We start from the raw sequence: 23,569 nt of genomic DNA on the forward strand, positions 1-23,569 counted from the left end.
GCCTTACTAAAGAAAAGGCTTTCCAATGGAGCATTTGTGAAAATCTACAATGTAAATGTGTAATTATATATTAAGCATTTATTCTTTAAAAAAAATGAATGTTAGGTTATAACTGCAAGTAAGTTCTTTATTTTGGCTTGATAATAGACTGTAAATCCAGAAAAAGAAGGCTTAGGAATATCTTCTCCACTGCTTAATATAAGCAAATAATAGCAAGTAATTTTCCTGCGTTGTTTAATGCACTATTTCTTAAAGTAATTATTCACCTGCTTCAGAAGCTTCTGGAATGTATTTCAAGAAAATGTCAGCTTGTAGGCCCCATCCTTCACCCACAAAATCAAAATCGTTAGGGGAGAGCTTAGGAACACGCACTTTCAACAGTGCTGGGCCTTTATTTTTCTGTAACCTGCAGTAGAGAACCTCTGGTTTAGCTCAAATGCTGTCACCTGTGGGATATAATCAATTGAAACAAGGGTCAATTTCCCTTTGTAAAAGGTCTTCTATTTCTCTGGTAGCCCCAGTAAGCTATTGTTGAAATGCCAAGTATACATGGGATACAATAATAAACAACAAACTAGGTTAATTAAAGGGATGCTACTAAATTGGAAAGTGCCAATTGTAGAGGGTTTGATATGAATGTAATGATCTTGAAGCAATGGGAAATAATTAGCATTTAAATTAAGTTGTAGGTTCACCACATTAGAGAAATGTTAGCTTGCTACGAATTGTTATAAGGCTATGATGTTACTTAAGGATTGGTTTGAGCATTGACTACAATCTAATTTAATGAAAATTTTGGAATAATGAAATTGTCATTATTAACTGAGCTACACATTATTTGATACACTTTCTCTGACACATTTGTACCAGAATAACTATTAAAATTTATGTAAGATAAACCTGGATGTCAAGTTACATATGTAATACTTAAGTAATTTTATTTCTGTGATTAGATTTATTAAGCTACTTAAAAGGTCATAGTCACAGGGAGTGTGGCTTTGCTTCAACTGCATTTTTCTCCTGAAATTTTAGGTTGTGTGTGTGGTAAATAATTTCAAAGGAAGACAACCAGAAAATGAACATATACACATGGATAATCTGGCACAGATGCCAATGATCAGCATTCCTCGAGTAGAAAGTCCCTTGGAAAAGGTAACATCTGTACAGGTGATTCATAATTTAAATTCTCAACTGTGATTGTTATCTAGAGCAAATGAATAATCATTCCTCAGAGTTCCTGCACAGTCATGTTTGATTTACTGAAACAAATTTAGAATCTAATGTGGTATTTAGCAAGAATTTAGTCACTAAAGACATCATCTTAGAAAAATGCATATCACATTGAAAATAATTCTTTGAATACCTCATGCTAAAAGCTGAGTATCTATATATGGAATATGTTCTGCACTTTGCCATAACTTTAAGATAAGGAACATAGTGCAATCATGGTCTCACACATGGGTGAAATCATAAGGTAGTCTTATTTGAGAATACATGCATTTTTTTCATATATATTCCACTTTTCCCATCCTCTGTTTATGTGAGAAACTGTTTAGAATAATGCCTCGTACATAATAGGGCTCAATAAATTTTGTTGAATCTCATTATATAAAGATCTGGCAGCATGCTCTCCTAATATAAAGATCATGGCAATCGTGCTCTCCTAATCAGGGAGGTCCTGAGGATCAGGTTGGGCAGAATGGAGCCAGACCAGGTAGCACTCTGAATGGCAGGTCAAGAACTTCATTGGGCATGACAATGAACACACAAGCCAGGTATTTAACAAAAACTTTTCCTGAGATTTTTTTCTCAAACTTATCTTGTGAACTAGAGAGGGTAATGTTTCTTAAATGATGATGCAATAATGCCCATTTGTAATTAGTTCAGTGATTGCTCAGAGGGTTATTAAAGGCTTCTCATCAGGCCTGTCCATACCCACATTTTAATCAATATATTAGATGAAGAGATCAATTACATGCTTATCAGGAGCTTAGATGGTGTGAATTAGTGGGGGATAATTAATACATTGGTTGAAAGAACAAAAGTTCTTGAGAGATTAGACACAATTAACAACTAGAAATAAAGCAAATGTTCTGGGTTTGGATTTAAAAAGAAGTTCATGGAAGAGAGAGTACATTTAGGGTAACTACAGAAATGAAAATGGATCAGAGGATAGAACAGGTTACCATCTGGCATGTGTCAATAGCCTGTTACAACTGCCAAGAGTTATATGATCTTAAGTTCCACTTAGGGAGAATAATATCCTGAATGAGGAGATAGATGGTTTCCTCTGCTCACACTACCTTGGAACACCGTATTCTGCCCTTGGTGACATGGTTTTGAGGTGGGCATCAGTAAAATAGTCAGTACTCAAATATTTGTTAAACGTACAAATGAATGTGCCCAGGACAGGGAGTGGACTGAAAGTCAATAGATTATGAAAAACTGTTGAAGGAATAAAAAATGATAGAGAGAAAGAAAACTCATGGAAGAAGCAATAACGTTCCATACGTATCTGAAGGACTGTTTATGGCAGAGCGATGTGATGTGTTCTAACAGCACCTCGGAGGTTACAATTAGGATGAAAGAAAAGAAGGTGTAAGAGGACAAATAATGTCTAGAAAAAAGGAAAAACTTTCTCAAAATGAGATGCCTTCCTTAGAAACAATGAAATTTCCTTTTTTTTAAAATTAAATCCTTTTATAATAAGGATTCAAGAATAAACTATCACTTAACCATGATACTGTGGAGGGAATTCAAGATTATAGTGAGGAAAGAGGTACTAAATCTTCATCATAATAATAACAATATTAATAACTGCCTTTTAATGTTCATTCAGTATATGTCGAGTGCGATCCAGATTGCTCACATAAATTCCACAAATACACTTCTGTGCTCTGAAAGTGTAACTTTATTCCTTACACCAGTTTTTAAAGCTGGGTGTCATTATAGTGGCAAATGCTGCTCGTAGTCACCCAGTATCCCTTCTCCCCTTCTTCCTTTTAGTAACTGAATCCCCCAGTCCAATTTTAGCTATATCCGCCACTGCCCAGCCATAGTCTGTATCTCCCCGTGACCACTGCAGGTAGGCGTGACCATGCAGCGAAGTTTAGACCAACGGGAGATAAGCAGAAGTGGTCAGTGCAGCCTCTGGTTCATCCCTTGAGGACTCTTGTCTCTCTGTCCGTCCTCACCCTTCTCATCAAGTGGAAAAGGTATGACTGAAAGCAATCTTCAACTTTTTAAGATGACGGATCCACTTTGACAGCCTTAGTTCCTGGATGAGCTCAGGGAGCAGTGCACAGACATGCTCTCGATGGTTCTGAAAAAGAAAGAAACTTCTTTCCTCTCTGAACCATTGGATTGTTTTCATCTCCTTTCCACAGTGGGCTTCGCTGGTGCCAGATTACACGAAGGGTCTCCATCGTACAGTTAAGAAAACTAAACTCCCAAGTAGTTAAGCAATTTGCGAAAGTCCTCATCATCGATTAGCGTCAAAGTTATGCAATGTGGTATTTCCAGTTACATGTATTTTGTTTAAAACTGAATAATATGTACAAAATTAGATCTTTTTTAACTCAAGAAATAATAGAAAGCAACAGAATTTAGGAAGAGGTATTAGACATATTTTGAAGACAGTGGTCAGGGTAGTAATTAGTTCATTTTATGCACCTCTGAGGTTAACTCGAACAATAATCACTGTCCTCTCTTTCTTGACATGTTTATTTGTATAAGCATTCTTTAGTAGCCTCATAGCATCCTGATATACCATTATACCCTTTTATAAATAAAGTGATTATAAATCCCTGTTGTTGAATTTAGGCAAATTTATTCTTATTTACAATGAGTTTTAAAATATGAAAACAAAGATATTCTATTAGAAGCTCTAGAAAATTTCAGTACAACAATTAATTTCATTCATTGTCTTGTTCATGGCAAAATCATGCACTGTTTTTACTTTGGTAGGTAGGGAGTAAAATCTGATTCGGTTCTCCCCTTTGCCCATCGAAGGGCATTGGCACACACCTTGCTGAGTTCCGACTTGGCTCCCTGCTCTTCTCATCCTGTTTTCAGGCAGAACGCTGTCTGCACGGTGCAGGGTCTGCTCCTGCGTCACCCAGACCACACGAAGATCATGAATCGAGCTACTGGGGACGTATCTCAGGCTTCCCTGTGGAGCTCTGTTGCTGAGACGACATGTACTTGTGCTCATCAGCCGGAAAGGGAGGAAGGCCGCCACTTACGGGAAGCCCACAGTGGCTTTCTCTTTCTTTTGTAATGTGGCGTATTTGGAGTAAATACATTGCTTTTCATCAGAGTTCACAATGGGAAACAAGTGAATGCAAAGTTCTTCCCAGTATTTGATCTTAGTAATTGATCATCGGAGAGTGGTGTGAGGTTCTTGAAACTGGCCCTCAGAGGAGGAAAAGGGAGTCCAGTATGAAGGTCTGGTGTGCAGACCTGGACGGCAGTTTGAGCACCGTGATGTATCATGCCAAGCTATCATTTCCTGCTTGCCAGTTTTGTATGGAGAAGGCAGAGGGTTTCTTTTAGAAGTTACATTCTTACATAACCTCCTGTGTTCAAAGTACATGTTTCATAAACTGTAAGCTACAGAGTAAATTACAGCATGCCAGCGTTCTTTATTTTTATGCCAGCAATTTATCCCTTAATTATAGGGAGTTTGTCATATAGTTAATTACCATAGTTTATGAGGAAAAGTCATGATTTTTCTGAAAGCTAAGTAAATCTGAACATTCATTACATTTGGTGTTATGAAAAGAATTAATCATCTATGGAAACTGGCCCATCATATCTCATAGTCCACTAAATATTTAAGTTGTCAATAACTTCATTACAGCTGTTTGTAATATCAAATCATAAAAGTCTAACTGTGTATCAGTAGGGAATGATTAAATAAGTCAATGTTCCATTCCTGTAATGGAAGCCAATAATGCGGTGTGTCAGGCCACAGGTTCTGGAGGTAGACTGGCTGAGAATTTGGGACAATTTTGACCTTGGGCAGCTTATTCAAATACTCTGTGAGTTTTCTCAGTCATAGAATGGACGTTGTGAGAGTTCAATAAGCTGACAGTAAAGCACTCAGAACAGGGTCTGGAACCTGTAAAGCCCTTAAGCGTTGCCAGTCATTATTACCATCAAACCGTTGAAATGGATAGGGTAAATCAAGATATGGAAAGTCTTCTAACACATATTGTAAAGGTTTTTTGTTTGTTTGTCTTCATTTTATTTATTTATTTGGGAACTAGAGAGAGCTCACCCATGTGCCCATGAGCCAGGGGGTGGGGTAGCAGAGGGGGAAGGAGAGGGACAAGTCACAAGCTGACTCTGCACCTGCTGAGCCCTTGAGCTCTTGGATCAAGTCTCGGGACTGGATCCCAGGACCCTGAGATCCTGACCGGAGCCAAAACCAAGAGTCAGGCACTTAACTGCCTGAGCCACCCGGGTGCCCCACAAAGTTGTTGTTGTTTTTGTTTTTGTTTTTGTTTTTTTAAGTTGATATATATATATCGTGTGTGTATGAGGAAGCCAGTTATGCAAATTACCATACAAGATAATTTCTTTCTAGTAAGATAGAAAAGAGCATGTAGATGAGAGAGAAAAAAAGAGAGAGAAATAGATACCAGTTGAAAGCAACGCTTAAACTTAAGAAAACAACTGAGATAATAGACCAGATTTCTTTTCTTTCTTTCCCTTTCTTTGTTCCTTTGTTCTTTTGTTCTTTCCTCTCTTCCTTCTTTTCTTTTTTTCTTCTTTTTAAGATTTTATTTATTTGACAGACAGAGATCACAAGTAGGCAGAGAGGCAGGCAGAGAGAGAGGAGGAAGCAGGCTCCCCGCTGAGCAGAGAGCCTGATGCAGGGCTTGATCCCAGGACCCTGAGATCCTGACCTGAGCCGAAGGCAGAGGCTTTAACCCACTGAGCCACCCAGGCGCCCCCTTCCTTCCTTTCCTCTTTTTTTTTCCCCTTTCTTTTTCTTTCTATAATGAGTAATTCCTGAATAACTGTGTAATTACAATTATGCTCTTAGGAGGTTCTAGTTATGCTTCCTCGTATTGGCTACTGGTATGTTTGGATTTACTAAAGTCCCTTGGGAAGATTCCCTCAGAGTAATGTAAATCCCTGTGCTCCCTCCTTATGAATCACAAGGATTTAAAAGGATCCTTTTAAGCCTGTTTGGTCTATTTTCTGCTGCTGAGCTGAGCATGGGAACCTTTGCTGTGGCTCCCATGCCTTCATGCCCTCACGCCCAGGGTCCAGCTTCCCTGGACCTTCCCTGGCACACCTGCAGCCATCCCCATTCTGGGTCCCATCTGTCCTAAGAACCTGCACACAAGCCTTATGCAGGTGCCTCTTACTTATAGGATCCACAAAGGCCCCAGGGAACCAGCTTTCTTCATAGATTGCACCACTTCCTTTCAGACTCATCCTTTTCTGGCTCCTGCCTTCAAGGACCCATGTATCCCAGACAAAATCTTTAGTGCCACTGGCTTCGGGATGGCTCCAAATACACAAAGATACTATTTACTACTCTTGGGAGTCCAAGAAACAAAAGTCTGACTCTCCTTCTGGGACGTGGAGATGGAGACATTTTCATATTCATTATCTTCAGTTCCTTATATTAGCAAGAGTAAAGTAAGAATTAATATCTTCATGGCTGTGTCATAAAGAGTAAAAACTAGATAGAGTAAAATTTTAGTCATTTCTACTAAATATCATACAAATTGATCCTGTTTGAAAGATGTCACCAAAGGACAATTAAAATGTTTCTTTGCCAATAAAGAAGTTCAAGGTTGCAGAATTAGCTAAAATTCTATAGAATCCCAGTTATAAACCAAAATTTCAAAGAGTAAAAATAGAGTCCTGTGAATTTTGTGGGAGATGTTATTATGTTCCCAAATATTAACCACCTCCTCCTGCTCCAGTTATTTTAGATTTGGTCAATAACATATGAATGAACCTGATTTACGTCCCATCAATCAGAAACTTATAGAGACATCAAGAGTTTTTGCCAGCTTTATTGCTCCTGGGCCATTTTCCAGGAAAAGTCCATGTTCCAAATAGGGGCTGTTCCCTTAGCCTATACCCCAGAATGAGAATACACAGAAAGTGGAAGAGCACTCAGCTAGCAACCTGGAGCAGATCTATAGAACCTGACCACCAACATGTGGTGTGAGAGAGGAATACTTATTTGTTGTGGGAAGCCACTATGCTTTCGAGGTTATAATATGGTATACCTAGTGAAAACTAACACATACACCAAGGCAGAAAACAGGTTACCGATCCAAGACTGACAGCATACTGGCTTCAGACGTCTTTCTCCATAATAGTAGATGCCAGAATAGAAAGGAGTAATGCCTTCAGAGTTTTCAAAGAAAAAGTTTGTTACATAAGAATTTTATTCCCACTGAAAAGGTCATTTATGTATTAAGATAACCATAAAATATCGGGTATCCAAGAATTTAGGAATCATGTTACTCATGAAATATTATCAGAAGATGCTTACCAGCTAACTGAGCAACATACCGTTATCCAGAGCTTTCAAAAGTTTTATTTCTTTGTAAGAGAGAGGCAGCCAGAAGGAGAATCAGGCTCCTCACAAAGCAAGGAGCCCAGTGTGGGACTCGATCCCAGGGCCCTGTGATCATGACCTGAGCCGAAGGCAGACACTTAACCAACGGAATCATCCAAGTACCCCAGTCTGTAGCTTCCAAATTGCCAAAGTCGTGATATGAATGAATTAGCAGAAAGAATGGAAACCACTTACATGAGAATTAATTAGAATTGGCTATGGTAAATATAGTAAGAAAAACAGAAATTATGCAATTTATTTAAAGAGAAGATATATAAGAAAAGAAAATATTGTAACAATGACAAAATGAGACAGACATCTAAGATAATACCAACAAAAGTAAAATTATGATAATTTTCAGATTTTATAAAGGAGGGACTTAATGTCACTGCTTTGTTTTTGACATTGCTAACTAGAAAAATATACATTGAAGCATTTTTTTAAATAACAAAATATAAAATATCAGCAACATGTGTCAAAAGTTTGATGTCTTTAATATAGGAAACACCCTAATTGAAATATGGGCAAAGCTCATAAATACGCAGATTATTAGAGATCAAATGCAAATGGGAATAAATATATGGAAAGTATTCCCTGTCACCTTTTTTCCCTCTTTTTGTTTGTTTTTCCTTTCATTTATGGAGCTAAAATTGACATATATCATTATAGTACATTCAGGTGTAAACACAATGATTCGATACTTGTATATATCCCAAAATGATCACCACAATGCGTTAACACCTGCCACCGTGTAGTTACAATTTTTTTCTTATGATGAACACATTATTTATAGTCATCATACTGTATTTTATGTCCTCATGACTTATTTTATAACTAGAAGTTTGTACCTTTTAACTCCCTTCACCCATTTTGCCCAACCACCACCCCTTGCCTCTGGCACTTACTGATCTGTTCTCTGTGTATATGAGTTTTGTTTTGGTTTTTCAGATCCCACATATAAATGAGATCATATGGTATTTGTTTTTCCTTGTATAACTTACGTTAGTTAACATAGTGCCCTCAAGGTCCATCCATATTGTTGCGAATGGCAAGATTTCTTTCTTATTAATGGTTAAACAATAGTTTGTTGTATATATATTTACCACATCTTCTTTATCCATTCATCTGTCAATGGACACTTCGATTGTTTCCATATCTTTATAAATAATGCAGCAGTGACCATGGGAGTGCATATATCTTTTTGAGTTACACTATTTTAATTTCTTTCAGGTAAATACCTGGAAGGGAAAATGCTGAATCATATGGTAGTTCAATTTTTAAGTTTCTGAGGAACATTCCTACTGTTTTCCGTAGTGGCTGCACCAATTTACATTCCCACCAACAGTGCACAACTGTTCTCTTTTCTCCACATTTTTGTCAACACTTATTATTTCTTGTCTTTTGATAATAGCCATTCTAACAGGTGTGAAGTAATAGTTCAATGTGGTTTTAATTAGAATTTCCCAGATACTTAGTGATGGTGAGCATCTTTTCATGTACTGTTGGCCATCTGTACGTCTTCTTTGAAGAAATAAAATTCAGATTTTCTGCCAATTCTTTCCATCAGATTGTTATTTTTAGTGTTGAGTTGTATGATTTCTTTACAAATTTTGGATATTAACCTCTTATCTGATATATGATTTGCAAATATCTTTTCCCATTCAATAGGTTGCCTTTTTGTTTTGTTGACGGTTTCTTTTGCAGTGCATAACATTTTTAGTTTAATGTCATTCTAGTGATTTATTTTTGCTTTTGTTGGTTTTGCTCTTAGAGTCAGATCCAAAAAATCATCACCAAGATTTGTGTCAAGGAGCTTACTGCCTATATTTTCTTCTAGAAGTTTTATGGTTTCGGGTCTTGCGTTCAACTCTTACATCCATTTTGAGTTAATTTTTGTGTATGGTGTAAGATACTGATCCAGTTTCATTCTTTTACTTTTACGTGTGGCTGCCCAGTTTTTACAACACTATTTCCTGAAGAGACTGTCTTTTCCTTATTGCATGTTCTTGCCTCCTTTATCATAAATGAATTGATCATATGTTCATTAGTTTCTTTTTGGGCTCTCCATACTGTTCTATTGATATATGTATCCATTTCTGTGCTAACACCATACTATTTTGATTACTATAGTTTTGTTTTTTGTTTTTTGGGTGTTTTTATTTTATTTTATTTTATTTATTTATTTGTCAGAAAGGAAGGGAGAGAGAGAGAGAGCACACAAGCAGGCAGAGAGGCAGGCAGAGGCAGAGAGAGAAGCAGGCTCCCTGCTCAGCAAGGAGCCCGTTGCAGGACTCGATCCCAGGACCCTGGGATCATGACCTGAGCCAAAGGCAGCAGCTTAACCCACTGAGCCACCCAGGCGTCCCAATAGTTTTTTTTTAATATAGTTTAAAACCAGACAGTGTGATACCTCTAGCTTTGTTCTTTCTCAAGATTGCTTTGGCTATTCAGAATCTTGTGTTTCCATACAAATTTTGGGATTGTTTGTTCTGTTTCTGTGAAAAATGCCATTGGAATTTTGAGAAGGGGATGCCCGAGTGGTTCAGTCAGTTAAGCAGCTGCCTTATGCGCAGATCATGATCTCAGGGTCTGGGAATTGAGCCTTGTGTCAGGCTCCCTGCTCAGCAGGGAGTCTACCTCTCTCTCTCTTGCTGCCCCCCTCTCTCTCTACTTGTGCTTTCTCTCTCTCAAATAAATAAATATTTTTTTAAATGGAATTTTGATAAGGACTGCACTAAATCTGGAAATTGTTTTGGGTAGTATGGGTATTTTAACAGTATTGATCTTCTAATCCATGAACATGGAATATCCTTTCATTTATTTGTTTCTTCAGTCTTTCATCAGCATCTTGCAGTTTTCAGTGTACAGTTCTTTCCCTCCTTGATCAATTTTAATCCCAACTATTGTATTCTTTTTGATACAATTGTAAGTGTGATTGTTTCTTAATTTTTTTCTAATAGTTTATTATTAGTATATAGAAATGCAATGGATTTTCGTATATCGATTTTGTATCTTGCAATCTTACTGAATTTGTTTATTAGTCCTAAGAGCTTTTGGGGGGATTCTTTGGGTTTTTCTATGTATGACATTATGTCATCTGCAAATAGTGAAAGTTTTACTTCTTCTTTTTCAATTTTGGTTTCTTTTCTTTTCTTTTCTTTTTTAAATTTTCTTCTTCTTGTTCTTTTTTTTTCCCCCCCTAATTGCCCTAGCTAAGACTTCCAATACTATGTTGAATGAAAATGGTCACAGTGGCATCCTTATCTTGTTCCTGATCTTAGAGGAAAAGCTTTTAGCTTTTCTCCATTGAGTATCATGTTAGCTATGGGCTTGTCATATATGGCCTTTATTATATTGAGATGGGTTCACTCTGTACCCACTTTGTTGAGAATTTTTATCATAAATTAATGTTTTATTTTGCCAAATGCTTTTTACATATCTATTGAGATTATGATATGATTTTTATCTTTCATTTTGTTAATGTGGTATATTATACTGATTGACTTGTGGATATCGAACAATCCTTGCATCCCTGAAATAAAGCCAACTTGGTTGTGCTGAATTATCCTTGTAATGTGTTAAAATTGGTTTGCTAAGATTGTGTTGAGGATTTCTGCATCTGCATCCATGTTCATCATCACTAATTTTCTTTGCCTTTGGTATCCTTTTTGGTTTTGGTATCAGAATGTAATGCTGGCCTTGCAAAGTATGTTTGGAAGTGTTCTTCCCTCTTCTATTTTTTTTTTTGAGTTTGAGAAGAATTGGTATTCTTTTTAAAGTGTTGCTAGAATTCACCTGTGAAGCATTCTGGCCCTAAACTTTTTTGTAGGGGAGGTAAGAAGATTACTAATTTAACCTCCTTACTAGTAAGATTTTCTGTTTCTTCTTCATTCAGTCTTGGAAGGTTGTATGCTTCTAGGAGTTTATCCATTTATTTTAGGTTATTCAATTTATTGGTGTTCAGTTGTTCATAGGAGTCCCTTATGATCCATTGTATTTTTGTGGTATCAGTTAAAACATCTCTTTCACTTCTGATTTTATTTATTTGAACCCTCTCTTTTTTTTTCTTGGCAAGTCTAGCTAAAGGTTTGTCAATATTGTTTATCTTTTCAAAGTGTCTGTCGCTTTTGATGAAAATTCATGAAGAGTCTTTTATGGGATGCTTACAAAGTTGGTTCTTACCCTGTAAGCAGTGGGGAGCCATTAAGTAGTTAAAGAAAGTGGAACATTTAGAATAAAGAATGAATTAAAGGAGAATAGCAATGGAGCAAAACAGAAGCCAATCTGCAAGGTTATTGTAAAAATCCAGATAAGTGATAAAGATGGCATAGACTAGATCTCAACAGAGGCATGTCATGTCATTTTGACTGGCCAGGGATCCTTTAGCGAGGTCTGATTCAGTCAGATGCTGATTCTGATTAAAGGAGTTGCCTTAGTCTGTTCAGGCTGCTAAAACAAAGTGCCATAGACTGAGGGGCTAATCAACAATAGAAATTTATTTCTCAAAGATCTAGCATCTGGGAAGTTCAAGATCAAGATGTCAGCAAACTTAGTGCTTGGCGAAGACCCGTTTCCAGTGTTCTCACATGGCAGAAAGAGTGAGGGAGCTCTCTCGGGTCTTTTTTATGAGGCACTAGTCCCATTCATGAGGGCCCCACCCCACCCCCAAAGACCTCACTTCCAAACACCATCACACTGCGGATTAGTTTTCAACATTGAACATTCAGTCTACAGCAGGGGTTATCTAACTATCCCAATGATTCACAGTAGAAAAGGGCTAACTGCTAGCCAGGCTGTCACTAAGAAGACTGTCCCCCTTCCCCCACCCCCAGAAACATGCTGACCTTTCATCTGTGTCATTTCCCTGTTACCTCCTCAGAGATTTCTTTAGTCTATAACTAATGAATAAGGAGTACACTGACATTCCTTCCAGGGATCCTCCTGAGTCAAGTTGCATTCATCACAGCAGCAAAGCACTGAGCACTTTGCCCCTTTTCCTCTCCCTTTCCCCTCTGCTTATTCTCACTCTAAGGAAAACGCTAGCATTCACATTTGCATAGGTAAACATATGCAAATAATCATGTGCGCATATGCATTATTGATTGTAACTGATGCTATAAAGAAAATCTAAGGAAAACTTTAGCAAAAGAACAAAAAAATTCTTAAATAAATACAAAGATAGATGGGATATGATAGAAAAAGTTGTATTTCTGATCTAAGAATTCATATCTACATAGTTTTATTAAGGCAGTTAAGTCACTATAATCACTTACAGCTAATTTGGGATCATTTTGAGAGTTAACTTAGTGAATATAAGCAGCTATAAAAGATGCTTTTTGAGAAAATAATTTTGTTTCTGTCTAAATCTAGGCATTATTTTTTCTTAGGTTAACATCTAATCAAGTGAATCAAAGGGAATTCCCTTCTGCCAACAACACAAAAGGGAAGATAATGGTAGGGATAATTTACAAGATTACAGTTTTGTATTTTAGGTAAGGGACTTTTCACCAACCTGTACTTACCAAGAAGCTGATAGTGTAAAAGCACACCCTGATTAACAGAAGTACCACATAAATGAACGTGGTAAGCAGTGATGACAAGTTCCAAAAATCTAGAGATGTCATAATGAGTGTGTATTATTACAGATGGAAATTACCTTGTTTAATTCCCATGGCTACTGCAAAATAATAGGCATAGGAAAATTCTAAGGGAATTCACAATGACCCAGAGAAATATATGCATTGACCTTTACATTTACTGTTTTGCTGATTATAAAATCACAAGGATCAAGAAGAAGCCCGAGCTGAAATGAAGGCAGAGTTGGGGTGGGGACGATTGGAGAGCCAGGTTTTTGCAGCTGGAAATCCTGAGTTTGAAGCCTATTTTGACAGCATTATAGCTAGGTGGGATTAAACAAATTACTCCTCCTTACCTAAAAACTGGTACAATAATGATTCCTTTGTTGGGTAACTGTTGGGATTAACAGATCACAAATAAACTTCTTGGCTCATTGTAGGTGGTTAACACAAGTTAGTTCCCTCCTGCAACAATAGGATTCCCTTAACAGGATTTTCATCTTATCTCAGACTAGGAAACTCCAATAGATATATTTCATGGACTTAAAAGTTTGTACAGATTGTCGATGTCAAACATAGCACATGTGGCAGAAAATATTATAGTATAAAATATTGCATACATTAGCGTCATAGCAATAATGAAACAATCCAGTGGTTTCTTGCCAAGACAAATATGATTATACATTACTGTGCTCCCTGTGATAAATTCCTTTGAGGTTTCAGAATGCTGTGCATGAATAACTATGGCAATCTATTTAAGATTTAGTTGCTTTTCTATAATGCAAATCTTTGTTTTACAGAACTGCTGAACTGTAATATAAATGTTATATAGGACCTTGTCAAAACAACTTTATTAGTGACCAGATATTGGAATAGTTAGTGAAACTAAATATATTCATATTTTAGGCATTTTTCCCTCAATCTAAGCTTTGAGCACTTATGAAAAATATTTGAAGTAAATGAGTGTCTACATGCTGTACTCTGTTCTCATTTGCTTAATTTAATTTTGCTTAAAAAAAGTCAGTTGAGAATGGAAGCTTAAGAACTCCAACAGGCATCAACATTTTAGGTTAGAAAAACTAGCGAATTCTGTTATTACTTTGCCGTGTCATTTTTCCTATTTATGCTCCCATATATTTAGTGTTTATTTTTCCACACTATTTATAAATCATAATATACTACACAAAGAATAAAAGCCAGATTTTTTTCAATTATCTAAATGACCTTTTATAAAGGCATCTTTCATATTCAAAAGTAAGTTACTTTTGAATATAAACATGCTTCCTCATCTCATTTGTGTGAATAAATATAGGGTTGATGACTGCATCTTTAAATTATGTGATTCCTGCAGTCGTCAGTTAAGAAGAGAATAAAACAATGGTGGATTAAATAATCATTCCTGATGCACACACAATTAGTTATACACGGGAAACTGCTCTCACCCATTCATTCCCCTCTTGTCTCAGATTTGTTCCCGAGTGGTGGGCTGTCCTAGAGATACTTATGGAGGCCTTCAAAATCAATCAGGAGCACCATGACACTATAAACATTTTTTGTAGAGAAAATACAAAATTTTATTTTACTAAAACCAGGAAAATAAACAATGAACTCATTCACAGTCTTATGAAACACCCATGATTTTTCATTGTTTCTATTAAAGGAGTAATTTGTGTATATTGTTTAAAATGTGAAAGTCTGGCAAGCAGAACAGAAGTAGATAGAAAGTATCCATGTCTCACCACAGTAATCACTGGATGCTTTTTCTTTTTCTTCTTTTTTAAAAAAGTCTTGTTTATTTATTTGAGAGAGAGAGGGTACATGCATGAGCAGAGGCAGTGGGGTGGGGGTAGAATCTCCAGCAGACTCTTTGCTGAGCACAGACCCCATTGCCCACCTGCTCAGGTCATGATCTCAGGAGAGATCATGACCTGAAATCAAGAGTTAGACACACAACTGACTGAGCCACCCAGGTGCCCCTGGAAACAAACTAACTTACTTTCTTTCTTTCTTTCTTTCTTTCTTTCTTTCTTTCTTTCTTTCTTTCTTTCTTTCTTCCTTTCTTTCCTTTTTAGGATTTTATTTATTTATTTGACAGAGAGAGACCACAAGTAGGCAGAGAGGCAAGCAGAGAGAGAAGAAAGCAGGCTCCCTGCTGAGCAGAGAGCCCGATGTGGGACTCGATCCCAGGACCCTGAGATCATAACCTGAGCCACACAGGCACCACGGAAACACTTTCTTAAGTAGCTTTGAGGACCCCGTTAGTGTATGTGTGGATTTATATATAGTACAGGATCTTCCTGGATGTTCTCTTCTGTAGCTTTGAGCAATATAATATGTGCTTGAGCAACAGATTATCAAAGATACGGTTATAGACCAATAAATATAATATGCCTATCAAACATAAGAGGAAAAGTTAATCTTTAGGAGAGCTTAATATGTGCCTGCAAAGAACTTCACACATAAAATATCATTTTATTTATGTATTTTTTTTTAAAGATTTTGTTGATTTTTTTTTTTTTTTTTGAGATAGAGAGCAAGAGAGAGTAAGAGCCAGGAGGAGGGGAAGAGGGAGAGAAAGAAGCAAACTCCCTGTGGAGCAGGGAGCTTGATTCCAGTTTAGATCTGAGGACCCTGAGATCATGACCTGAGCCAAAGACAGACACTGAACCGGCTGAGCCATCCAGGGACCCTCATTTTATTTTTTTATAGAAACCATTTGAGTATATCTTACTATTTCTCTTTTACAGAGAAAAAGACATAGAAAGGTTAAGTAACTTGCCCAAGGTCACACACCTGGTCTGTGTTCTGAAGCAAGAATACAGAATTGTCTTTTTCATTTTCCATTTCCATTTCCAAATGTTTTGTATTTATCACTTCAGAGCTAAAACTCAAAATCATTAGGCTATAAGATATTACATAATTACATTGAAAAAATTCTAATTCATATAAATTAGCCATTACCTTTTCAAGGTACAGAGGATTCTTTCCACGTCCAATTTCCCATAATTATAAACAATACAAAGGTAAACATCTCTAAAGCAGGTATCTTTTCAAGTTTCATTATAATTAATTAAGATGTATTCATAGAAGTGGAAATGCTGAAAAAAGAGTGAGTGCTCTTCAGGCTGTTGGTGTGTTTCTTATCTTTATGTCCTCTCCAACAATGGAGGATATTATTTTTAATAATCTTCATCAATTTTATATGTTAAAAATAAATGTAGTACTCCATTTAATTCATATATCTTAAATATCCTCCTATACATTTATATTTTTCCTTTGAAACAATGAAATATCGAAGCAATAATTCAATAATTGACAAACCAAATTCAAGTTCATATTGTAGCTAATGGTCTCAATATTTGGGGGGGTTATTAAAGATATTCTTTACATCCTATAAAATTCTCTTTTTTTTAACATCTAGTTTTACGAGTTTTGTCAAGTACATGTCATCATACAATCATCACCATAATCAAGTTATAGAACATTTCCATCACCCTAAAATGTTCCTTCCTTTTCCTTGGTGGTCGAACCATTCCTTGAACCCTAAGCCACTACAAACACTAATCTGTTTTCTGTTCCTGTGGTTTTGCTTTTCCCAGAATGTTGTATAAATGGACTCCCACAGTATGTAGCCTTTAGGGTCTGACTTCTTCCACTTGGTGTAATGCATTTGAGATTCATTCATATTATAACCTACATCAGTGGGGTTTTTTTTCCCCTTTTTGTTGCTGAGTAGCATTCTGTCATATATGTACCACCATTTTTTAATCCATTCACCAGTTGAAGGACATTTGAGGTTTTCACATTTATGAAAAGCTTATATAAAAATTTAGGTAAAGGCTTTTGTGTACATAATATTTTCCTAAATCTTGGATAAATACCTAGGAATAAGGACAGTGGTTTTATGACAAAGGTGTATCTACCTTTTTTTAAAATTTTTTATTTTTTATAAACATATAATGTACTTTATCCCTAGGGGTACAGGTCTGTGAATCGCCAGGTTTACACACTTCACAGCACTCACCATAGCACATACCCTCCCCAATGTCCATAACCCCACCCCCCTTCTCCCAAGCCCCCCTCCCCCCAGCAACCCTCAGTTTGTTTTGTGAGATTAAGAGTCACTTATGGTTTGTCTCCCTCCCAATCCCATCTTGTTTCATTTATTCTTCTCCTACCCCCTTAACCCCCCATGTTGCATCTCCACTTCCTCATATCAGGGAGATCATAAGATAGTTGTCTTTCTTAAAATGAGGAGTTTTAATCAGCTCCTAAATACAAGTATTTGTCATGCACTTGATCCATTCTTCTGTCCTCTGATTCTTCTGTCAAGTGGCATTGGGGTGTTTAGTTAGCAAATCTAAAGCATTTTAAAAAGTTAAAGAGAAATGTAATAAATAGGAATCTAGTTGGTTGGGTAGATACCAGTATAAAACAACACCTGGGTACAATTTATAGAAGAGTTCCCTTTCTTATCATCATTAGTTATGAAGAGTTAAGTTTTATTTACAATTAGATTTGTAATATATGAGACATGTAACCAATACCAAATACCAAATAAGAAGCACTATGGTACATTTCCCAGAGCTCTTGAGCTTGTAGCCTAGTGGGGATAGCGAAAGTCTTACAAGCCAATATAGAACACGATGGTGATGGCTATGCTGGAGGAGGGCATAAAGGGAGACCTACCCAAACTTAGCAATGCTTGCAGCAGCCTCTAAGCGGACATCCAAAGAACTGTTAGCCAAGTGAGGAGGAGAGAGAAGAATGTTCCAGATGGAGAAAACAACTTTCATGAAGACTTTGTTTGGCAGGAGAGATAAGTGCATGGAGTCAAGAAACTCGGGGGTGCCATTAAAGAGTGTTCGGGTGGGGTCCAGAATGAAGGTAAAAGAAATAGAATCTAGAAGGGGCAAGATGGGCTGGAGCAGACGAAAAGATTAGTGGTTGGGAAATTTCAAAAATGGCCAAAGGAACCTTGAATTACTCAGGAGTTAAATTGGGGTTTTATGCTTCTGATGTGGTTGATGGTTGGGAATGTAGTCTTGAATGTATGCTACAAGTGGGGTGGACAGGTCATTAGAGTTAGGGAAGATAAGAAAATAGAGAACATGGATACCCGCATCTACCAAGTATGTAAGCCCATTAATATTAATAGACTCACATGGAGCTTCATGGTGCTGTGCTGAGTTACAGTAAGACCAGGTCTTTGCTGCGGATCTCAACAACTTGATACACAGTGTCACTCTAAGCAAGGAATATTATGTGCAGTTATTCCAGAAATTTTTGAACACAGTGATTTTATTTTGGGGAGACTCATTCAGGATTACTGCTTTTCAAGGCAGGGCTCTTTCTACCAGAGGAATGGTAGCATTTTTTTTTTAAGATTTTATTTATTTATTCTACAGAGAGAGACACAGGGAGAGAAGAAACACAAGCATGGGGAGTGGGAGAGGGAGAAGCAGGCTTCCCGCTGAGCAGAGAGCCCGATATGGGGCTCCATCCCAGGACCTGGGAATCATGACCTGAGACGAAGGCAGCCGCTTAACGACTGAGCGACCCAGGCACCCTGGGATAGGTAGCATTTTTTAAAAAGAATTTATTTTATATACCTCACAGTGTTTACATTGCTAACCAATTACTCTACTATACTTTCAGGCTGTGGTTCTAAGAGTGGTGTAAAATGGAATCCTTCACTTACAGCATTTGCACAAAGAGCACAATTCTGGGATACATGCCCAGAGATTCCAATCCAGTAGACTTAAGCAAGCTCAGGCCTGGGAATCTGTAGTGTATCAGCCACCTCAGGTGATGTGGATCCAGAGCCAGCAGTTGGCCTGGACCCAGCTGGGCCTGCAGACCTTCTGAAACAGTAGTTTTCAATATTGACTACACATTAGAATCATCTGGAGAGCCTTTAAAACTACCATTGACCAGGCCATGCCTCAGACCAATTAAATCCAAGTCTCTGGTGTTGTGTCAGTATTTTTTTAAAGCCCCCAGGTGACTCGCGCATGCAGCCAAAATAGAGAACTTGTGCTCCTCAACATTCATTGTGAAGAGCCTTATATCCTTGGCTCCTCGGGGCTCGGAAATACTTTATAAGATCTATAGCTAATGCTCCCATAAAAGCATGGTCTGCCTCTAGTTTAATTAGCTTATCAGAGAAAGCCACCTAGAGAGTTCTCCTTTGTCTGGAGACCAACTATACTCTCAGAATGTAGCTTTTAGCCCCTGTCTCCAGAGAGTACAAAAAAGAAATTCCTGAATAGAAACAAAACTGAGCGAATGTAAAACTCTGAACTGATCAGAGAACCACGGTAAAGGAAGAAATGGTTCAAAACAATCTTCTTTCCCAAGAGAACTTTGGTTTTACCACAGATCAGCTTTTATGACTTCATCTCCCCAACTTCTTAAAACATGAAATTGTTGAACATGAATTGTTCAATCTGTTTCACAGCCTAAATTTGAAGTTCTCTAGACTTTCTTCTCAAGCGGACCTAACATTGTTTCTCTTTCACTGAAAACACCAGCTTCACAATCTACCAGGAGGAAAACCGAATGTGACAACATAGTCCTAGAGCACACACTCCAAGCATGACTCTTTTTATTCCTCCTCTCTCTTGAGCACTTTGTCTTCCTCAAAGGACACAGTGAACAAAGGAAGCAACTAGCAATAAAGGGCCAATATTTAGGAGTATGGCCTTCATCTAGCCTCCCCTGATAAAATGTAGGCTGCATCTCTACAGCACCAGAATTGTTGGTTACAATAGGACCCTGATTCCTTATCCCACACCTCGATGCTAGGTTTCTTCAGGCTTCAAAATATTTTATATTTTGGGGGGAAAATACTGCGTATTCTGTTACACAAGCAGGGTCTTGGGCAGCACTTTGTAATCAAAGATGAATGTTTCTCCGGATGACATAGTGTAAATTACCTCACAGCAATTCAGGGTTGGTTTCTCCACTGAATGAGTTTGCACCAATCTTACAAGAAACATTCGGTTTTAAAGTTTGTGCAGATGTTAGAATTGTAGACAATAGCATTGTGAAATTCCAACCAGTTACAAGATACATATATTGCTTTCTTTCTCTTTGTACTTTTTCCTTCTCTTTTTTCTTTTATTTTTTATCTTGTCGACCTACCTTTCGAGACAATTAGAGATGTTTGACTAGAGACAAGGACCTCGGTGCATATAATCTCACTTAATCTCAACAGGAATCCATTCTAATAGATAGTATTATTTCCATTTCACTGATGAGAAAACTGGGTCTCTGAAAGTTTAAATTGCTTGTGAACATTTCGATCGTTATGGAGCCCACCTTTCCACACTGGACATTCATACTACTTGGCAGCAAGTCCACTGTACCACACGGCTTCCTCACCAATAGAGCCCAAGACAGAAATCATTGAACTAAAGGCATTGTATGCACAGATCTCCTTTTATGTTTAGCATTAAAAACCTAAGCCCGGTGCTGGCAACCGCCTATTAAAACACAAAAGCTGTTTATAGTCATCTTGAAAGAAAGAAACTGGAGCAGTATTTAACCTCAGCATTTGGTCTAATAATGTAACAACATAGAACTTGAAGTAAACTAGTACTTTGTCCAAGTCAATAAGTCCGTGTTCAATAAGCATTTAAAATAACGAATAAAACACATTTTGTAGGTGTCCCAAATTCAACTTATTGAGAATGGTCAAGAAGAAAATTCACAGGGAAGGTCCTTTAAAGACTGTCTGGCAAGGCTCTTCAGCTGGATACTGGGACTAAGCCGCTGTGAACATCTTCAATTAAGGCAATAAACGTATGTGCGCTAGAGCGCACTGGTATTGGAGTTGGGCTGCAAAGCCAAGGCAAATACAGAAAATGTCCTTCTGTGCAGGTTTCTATCTCATCCAAAACTCTACCTACCTAACTATTGTTGTTATTGTCATGATTTTACCTTTCAAATTTTTAAAAATTGATTTTTCACTTAATGGGAATTTGGCATTCCCCAACCAGATAGCCCTTAATAATAATGGCTTTTTGTTTTTCTAGCTGAAGTGCTCTTTGTGCATTTCCCCCATATTTTTTTTAAAAGGGACCTGGTGAGTGTCATGGCTTGTCAGGTGACAAGTCACCACCGCCTTGTTGTAAGTTGATGATAGTTTTGTTTTAAATAACATTTTAAAAATGTGAAGTGTGTAAACCTGGTGATTCACAGACCTGTACCCCTGGGGATAAAAATATATGTTTATAAAAAATAAAAAATTAATTAAAAAAAAATAACAATCTAACTTCTACAGAGGGAAGGGTAGAATAAATAATAAAATAATAAAATAGAGACTTTCATGGAGAACTTGAAGCTTCAAAAATTGACATATAGACTTAGAATTTACCAAATTGAAGAATCCAAAACTACTTTTCAGAAACAAATGCTTATTTTTCCATGGGACCTCTGCACTCAAGGACTGGATTTGGTATTTTGCACACCGATTTGCTGTGGACTTGAATGGACACTTTCTAATGGATGCAACACATTTTCATTTTCAACTCTTTGGACTCGAGCTCTGCCATCTCTACGCTCAACCTCTGTGTGTGTAGTTGCAAAAAGCAGTAATAGCACTGATCAGTTATCTGACCACTTTCTTCGTGTGACTCTAAGTTCGACTTTCATGCATGAGTTTTTAGTTTGCCTGCTACATGTTTGCAGTATTATCTACTAAGAGGATTTAGTATTGGCAGATTAAGAATTCAATCCAGGTTAAAAGGAGAAACCTCTGTTACCTGGTTTGCTTCATAAGAAGTCCATTTCTCAAGACAGGTGACCAGAAAATAATAAATGCATTTCTAGCTTTTTATAAATTCAGATTGGAAGTGAGTACTGCCATAACTTTCTACGTAGGAATTATGCCATTTCAAATTATGCATTTACATGTGTTGCTAATGTAATTATTATAACATAGAATCAGAGTGTCTTAGGCATGGTAAGGACCTTAAATAATTACCCTGGTCCTTTCTCTAGATTCCTTCAGGGAAAATCACCCCTAGGCTAGAAGAGAATTAATCTCGGTTTTTAAATCTTCCTGAGATAAGTAATCCATCTCCCTCATTCTGTGGTGTGGGTGTCCCTCATTTGCTCTTAGACAGTAAAATGAATGAACAGATGCCCCCATGCTCTCTGCATACTCTTTTCATGTACTTAAAACCTATTACTAAATTTCCCCTTAACATTCTCTTCCCTTTGTACAGTCATTTTAATGTTTTATTTTCATCTGTTCTCTCTCTCTGCTAATGCCAACCTTAAGTGAGAAGCCCCAAATAGCCTTTCTCTCATTTCAGTCAAATAGGAAAAAAAAAAAATCATCTCAGAAGTTAAAATTTAAGTGTGATGCAAAACTAAAAGGGTGCTAATTGGAAAAAAGTGGGAGACTTGGGATCTAAAAACGGAGTCAGTCTGGAAACTGTAGTTTAACTTGGGAATGACTTAGCGTGATAAAAGGGTAATATTGTTTGGACTCAACGGGTAATGAAAGGAAAATCTAGAGGCCATTGAAACATGACTTTCCATGCCCATACTGGCCCCAGTATTTCCTAGTTCTCCATAACACAATTAGAGTTTTACACCCGAAGCTTTATTTCCAAAGTGTCCTTACGCCCTTATTCAGGACAGTCCCAATATCAGTCTGTTGTCCCCTGTGTATTATGAGCAACCCCCTTTCCCGGGTTGAGATGCTAACTTACAGGTTGTCTTCCAGTCACTGTACCTTCTTGGTCACTCTCCTTAGCTTGTCTCTTGGCTTTTCCTCTGCTTCTGTCCTGCTTTACATCGATTATTAGTCATTTGTTTCCGATACTTTCCCTGTTCTATCAAGGTCTTTTAGAATTTCAGTTCTACCTTCCAAGGTGGTGGTTGTCTCCTGCATTTGGCTCATCTTCAGCAACTTGAATGAGCCATGCGGACACTTGTTTATCTAGGTCAAGGGGACACTGACACTTAGGCCAGTGGCCTTCAGAACACCACCCATTTTCTCTCTTTTGTTTCCTTTCCTGTATGTCCATTATCACTTTTTCACTCCTTCTCTACCCACCACTGCCACTGTCTGATTAATCTTCAATTTCTGTCTTAACATCTTTCCAGAAATCACTATGTGCTAGGTCCTGTTCAGAGGTTTGTACTGAGACACTGTGTGTCAAATTGTTTTTCCTCAGTCCACAGGTGTCAAGTCCCCATGGGGCCCCTGGAAGTAAAACTGTGTTGTACTGTTTCAGCAGTTCTGATGGTTTTTATTCCATCAAAGTGCATTATAAAACTTTGACAATCTTTCTTTTCCTAAAATCATGCTTGTACTTTTGTAAGAGAAAATCAAGAAAACACAGAGATGAGTTGCCAAGTTCCCCAACATTTTCATGAGGCT

At 37.4% G+C, this 23,569-nt stretch overlaps 1 protein-coding gene across 6 annotated transcripts in view; it reads left to right on the forward strand.

The window, feature by feature from the left end:
• PLPPR5 (phospholipid phosphatase related 5) overlaps positions 1–23,569 on the forward strand; it is a 121,100-nt gene that overhangs the window by 86,556 nt on the left and 10,975 nt on the right. For 2 of the 6 annotated variants that reach the window (XR_004276265.1, XM_032302720.1), the window contains exon 5: positions 1,033–1,152. Coding sequence is in view for 5 of the 6 variants with exons in the window: in XM_032302720.1 (XP_032158611.1) it covers positions 1,033–1,152 (120 nt within the window). In the remaining variant the exon portion in view is untranslated. Of the gene's footprint in view, positions 1–1,032; positions 1,168–3,386; positions 3,489–4,074; positions 4,518–23,569 lie in introns of those variants that run through there. The other 4 variants (XM_032302717.1, XM_032302716.1, XM_032302719.1 and 1 more) reach the window with 4 other exon arrangements.

This window comes from Mustela erminea, chromosome 10 (assembly GCF_009829155.1).
Source record: "Mustela erminea isolate mMusErm1 chromosome 10, mMusErm1.Pri, whole genome shotgun sequence".
NCBI classification, from domain to species: domain Eukaryota; kingdom Metazoa; phylum Chordata; class Mammalia; order Carnivora; family Mustelidae; genus Mustela; species Mustela erminea.